The sequence below is a fragment of the Salvia miltiorrhiza genome, chromosome 3 (assembly GCF_028751815.1).
Source record: "Salvia miltiorrhiza cultivar Shanhuang (shh) chromosome 3, IMPLAD_Smil_shh, whole genome shotgun sequence".
In the NCBI taxonomy this organism is placed as follows: domain Eukaryota; kingdom Viridiplantae; phylum Streptophyta; class Magnoliopsida; order Lamiales; family Lamiaceae; genus Salvia; species Salvia miltiorrhiza.
Window position 1 is genome coordinate 37,540,211 of NC_080389.1, and position 5,661 is coordinate 37,545,871.

Consider the following 5,661-nt stretch of genomic DNA (forward strand, 5'->3'; position numbering starts at 1 on the left):
AGAAATAAAATAAAATCTCAGCTCAATTCAATTAGCATCTCTATCTCAACTCATTTCTCACATCTCTTCACTCTAACTCTATCATTGGTTTATTCCCTCATAACTCTATTTAAAGACAACCTGTCTTATCTGCTCATAAAAAATAATAATCTCGTATCTCGACATCTCAGTACTCTCATTAGTGTTACGACACTATTTCTCATTAAGGAAAAGTACGGGGTGCTACAGTTCTTGCCCCTATCATCATGACGAGAACCGGAACTGGAACCAGAAGAAGCCATTTCTGAGATTAAGAAGTGTGATAATAGAAGAAAAATTGTAGAAATGTAAGAATAGAGCAACAACAAGAACTCAAGAAGAAATTCCTTCAAAGCTTAAGAATACAAGCACTCAAGAACTATATGGGAACTTAGAAAGCGAAGAGAGAGTAGTAAGAAGTCAGAAATGGTGAATAAGGGTGGGGTATTTATAAGTGAAGATTGGGGTGAAATTGAGAGGGGGGGGGGATAGTGTAGAATTTAAATTTGAAATTCAAATTTTTAAATTTTTCTTTGGAAACCGCACTAGTGTCAGCCGGACGATTCCATAGTTCGCCTCTTTTCCTGTGCCGGTTCCACAGTTCCCGGTTCGAACCATGGAACCGACGGTTCCATGGGTTTGTGCGGTTCCAAGGTTCGTTGGTTCGGTTATGATTTTGAACTGGGAATCGCCGGTTTGATATTCTTGGAACCGGAACAAAACGAACTAAATAGTATAACCTCAATTCCAGTTTCGATTTTTTGGAACCATATAACGACGGTTCTGGAACTGTTGATGCCGGTTCGGTTCCCGGTTATGATATTTTTAGCCATGGTTAGGTGTCCGTTTTAGGATGCTCACGTGGCAGATCCGATGAGAGAAGATAGAGATGCGGGAAATATTCTTTTTTCTCTTTAATGTATATCGGGCAAGCTGATCCAAGGAGAGTCCACGGGCAAGAAGACTCAGTCTAAGGTTGAACCTGGTCACTCCAAATGGAAGCGGACTCTCCCAGCCCAGCCGCATGTTGGCCTTCGGCCAACGCTTGGAACATCCTATTTATATTGCATCATGTTTCATTTTTTTGGTGTGCACGAATTAATAGCGAGTTGGGGTTCGTACCAAAAATAATCTTTTAATTTTCTGCATTTAGTTGTTCTAAGTTTCGTTTTGGGCAAGACGTTTAGTTTATGTTTTTGCTGGCAAATTAGCATCCTGCCCTACTCCCTCCATCCAAAAAGATTATGTGTTATTATTATTTTCGTCTGTCCACAAAGATTGTGTGGTTTTCCTCTTTTAGAAATCTCATTTATACTTTAAACCCCATTCATATTCAATATTCACAAAATACCCCTCTTTACTTTTACAATTTGGTAGGCCCAATCATACCCTTTAACATTGAAATCACATCTTCCAACTTTTTTATTAAAATTCGTGTCCTCCGCTCCACCACACACTCTTTGTGGATGGAGGGAGTATAATTTTCAATTTTTTTTTTAAAGATTTCTAAAACTGAGATATTTTCCATGCATAACATTACACAGAAACATGCATAACTTTAAACACAAAAATGCATTTAATTTTTTGACAAATCTAATTTTTTTGCCCCCTATCCACCCCTGCCCCATTTTTTTTGTCAAAAATTCATTTTTTTGTAAAACAGAACAATGCATATAATAAAACAGAACAATGCATCTTGCGTTAATGAACCCTGCAAAATATTTAAGTTTTGATAATAAAAATAAAAATAAAAATATTTATCCCGCAAGAAGGGGTGAGAGTGGCGAGAAATACCATGCATATTATGTCAATGAACCATGCATTTGCAAAATAGAGCAATGCATATTATAAAACTGAACAATGCATCTCGTGTCAATGAACCTTGCATAAAAAATGAATTTTCGACCCAAAAAAAAATTGAGTGGAGGGGGGGAGGGAGTAGGGGTGGTGGGGATGGGGTGTGTCAGCGAGAAATCAGATTTGTTGAAAAATGCAATGCACATTTTGTACAATTTAATGGATTTTTGTGTGTAAAGTTATGCATGTTTTAGTGAAATATTTTGCATGAAAAATATGTCAGTTTTAGAAATTTAACAAAAAAAAAATATTTTTTTTAATATCCGATTTTACTCCTACGCGGATTTTTCCTTGGAAGGGCTTCGCCATTTGTCACTCACCTAGCATGCCACATGGAGAAAATGTGTGGTCCATATTTGGATCCATATACTACTTAAGGGAAGGAGATCTATATGATCCACTCGTTATATATACACTATATCAAATAATCATATAAATACACCTTTTTATAATAGTATATAGATCTAAAATATGGACAACACAATGTGTGTATGTGGCTCTAGGAGTGTGACACGTGGCCAATGTCTACGAATGCAAAATACACGCATGGGTAAAATAGGAATAAAAGTTTCGTAAGTTAAAAAAAATTAAAATGAGTATTTTTTTTAAATTTTTTTTACCAAAAATTTATATTTTATTCGCAACCGTCGTCAAAATTATCCATATAATTAAACACAAATATGCATAAAAATAAACATGAATGTTCATAATGTTGGATAGAAATATATATGGAAAAGTATCACTGTGTGACCCATCTGGGAAATTATGATCCGTCAAGTGACCAGGGGCGAGAGGCACCTGACAGTATCGCATAGTACTATGCAAATAATTGAACACGAATATGCATAAATGATAATATAAATATTCATAACTTTATACATAAATATGTCTAATAATATTTGAGATTATGCATAACTATGACGGCGACGAGCAACAGCTAGAGGCACTAGAGGATTTGCATAGTGATACTTTCTCATTCTATCCAACGTTATGGATATTTGTGTTTTTGTTTATGCATATTTGTCTTCAATTATATTCATAATTTGTCGACGGCCGTGAGAAAAAAATATTTTTTTGGTAAATAAATAAATAAATAAATAAATATATATATATATATATATACATATACATATTTTAAAATTTTATTCCTATTTTACCTATCCGTGTTTTTTGCCTTGTAAGGCTTTGAAAGGTTTAGGAGGCATCTGCCACGTGTCACGCTCTTAGTAACCCATGTAGATACATTATATGGTCCAAATTTGAACTTATATACTATGAGGAGAGTGGGATCTATAAGATCATATATATATATATAGGGGTGAACTAAAATAAAAATACATTTTAGAATATAAAATAGGAACTAGTTTTAGCCTTTATATCATTAAGATCTACGGTTGATTCATTACCTTATTGGATGAATTTGTGGTCTCCATAAAAAATTAATTTTTCACAATTCAGATATTTACATAGTAAATTCATACGTATTTTATATAAAATTTATATATTTTAATTAATTTTTATTTTATATGTTAAGAAATGTTTATAATATAGACATCCTTCGCCTATATATATATATATAGGTATCAAATAACTTGGTGTCGTATCAAAAGATATTAAGCATTTTGTTGAAGCCAAAAGATATTAAGCTTTCATATATAGGCCGACATATATATAAGCTTTGACGTTGTTATGTAGTTAGTGAGAGTCTCTGATTTGATGACACAATCGCGAGGGGTGGCGCCGCCACCATAGAGGGGCAGAGTAGCACGAAGGGATATCGGGAGTGAAGATATGTGATTTTTTTTGAACCAATATGTGATTTTTTTTAATATAAAGAAAACAATGAAAAAGATAATTTTTTGAAATTATAAGCTTCGCCGTATAAAAGGGATCTGTTGGCCGAAATGTTCACAACACCACTCCCCATTTCTATGGTCTTCTTTTTTAAAAAAAAATCTAAGAAGATAAAAGATAAAGTTTAAATATCCTTGAAATTAATTAATATGAACGATCATTATTATTTGAATATCTCGATTCTCGAAAAGACATCACTTCTACATTCTAGGTTTTAATATATGAATATCGATAATTAAAAGGAAAAAAATATGTTTTAATATATTACTTCCTCCGTCCACCAATTAAAGCCCCAGTTGAGGATCGATGCGAAAACTAAGAAAACTAAAAAATGTATTGTGAGTCAAATAAAAGGGTAGTAGTTAACAAATTGAATTACTTTTACTCATCTTTGATTAGAAGATTGCCTTTACTTTTTGGATTTATTTATTTATTTATTTTTATCAGAAAAATGATTTTATAGAAACAAGCAAAAAGGCACCAGAGGTAACAGTGGCCAGAACAAGAAAAACAAAACAAAGAAAAACTCCAGCAACAACAACAGCAATCAGTCTCCAAACCAGCAAATCAGTCTCCAAACCAGAATGAGCTGCAAGGCTCGAGCCACGTTTGAAGGTAGAAGGAAGTAAGGATCAGCTTGAAGAAGGACATCTACACGGGCGCGAGCGCAAGGTGTGAAGACCAAATACGAGAAATTAAATCGTTGGAGCTCCAAAAGGTGAACTCCATCTCATTGTTCAAAGATCCAAAACTTTTGTTCCAACTCCACAATCTAGCTTTAAGCTCCGCAACCAAGCTCTTGCTCTCCCAATCCTTGCCTTCGAATCTTTTATCGTTCCGTTTTTTCCACAACAGCCAGCAACAACCAACCCAAATCGACTTAAGAAGCTTCCCAATCTTCTTCTCCTTGCAACAATGGCTGAAACTCTCCCAGTGCGCATCCGGCCAAGATGGTCGAGCTGTCTGAATTGCAATCCAATTCTGAATTTCGTTCCACACCTCCTGTGTTTTTGGGCATGAGATGAACAGATGACTAATCGATTCATTATGGGAGTAACACTGCTTGCACTCTAACTCCTCGTCACCAAGATTAATATTCCTCTTTCTCAAGTTGTCGCAAGTCGGAAGGCGATTCCTCAGCAATCTCCATGCGTTGACCACTGCTTTCATTGGTGCTAAAGTCTGCCACACCGACGCCATAAGCGACGCATCTGCAATTTGATTCGATTGCTCGCTCCTTCTTGATTTAATGACCGCATACGCTGAGTTTGTAATGTATTTGCCATCAAGGGACGCTCTCCAAGTCCACCCATCATTGGTACCTGCAGTCGGCATGTACGGAGAAATGAATGAGGTTAGAGAGTTGACTGCCTCCACCTCCCTCTCCCTAAGCTCCCTTCTCCACTTCATCTCCCACCTCCAATTCCCCTCCACCCATTTTGGATTTATTTTTATTTGTATTGTTAATTTATTTTTGTTATATTCCTTCTTTATTTTAAATTGGATTTCTATTCTATTTTTTCCAGTTTTCTTTTTCCTTTTTTTTTTCTTGTTCTTCACTTTATTGATATTTCCTTCTTCATTTTTTCGTTCATTTATTTCTTTCAAAAAAAATTTCCTTGTGTATGTTTTGAAACAATTTATTTCATTCACAATAGTAATCAACCATTAATCTCTCTCTCTCTCTCTCTCTCTCTCTCTCTCTCTCTCTCTCTCTCTCTCTCTTAAATGTACACACCAACACAAATGCGAGTCAAAATTAGAGACTACAACACTTCGGATTTCGGCAGCAAAGGCTCCTATTTAGAGGAATTGAACCCCGCCACTTCGGATTCTGGTGGCATGGGGTCTGATTCCGAGAGATAGAACTCCGTCGCTTCGGATTTCGGTATGAACATCACCGATTCAGAGAGATCGAAGCCTGCCGCTTCA

At 35.5% G+C, this 5,661-nt stretch overlaps 1 protein-coding gene across 1 annotated transcript; it reads right to left on the reverse strand.

The window, feature by feature from the left end:
- Positions 1 to 4,380: 4,380 nt before the first annotated feature.
- LOC131018745 (uncharacterized) lies at positions 4,381 to 5,139 on the reverse strand. The gene has a single exon (XM_057947451.1). The coding sequence runs from the start codon at positions 5,137 to 5,139 to the stop codon at positions 4,381 to 4,383; it is 759 nt and encodes a 252-aa protein (XP_057803434.1).
- Positions 5,140 to 5,661: the final 522 nt, after the last annotated feature.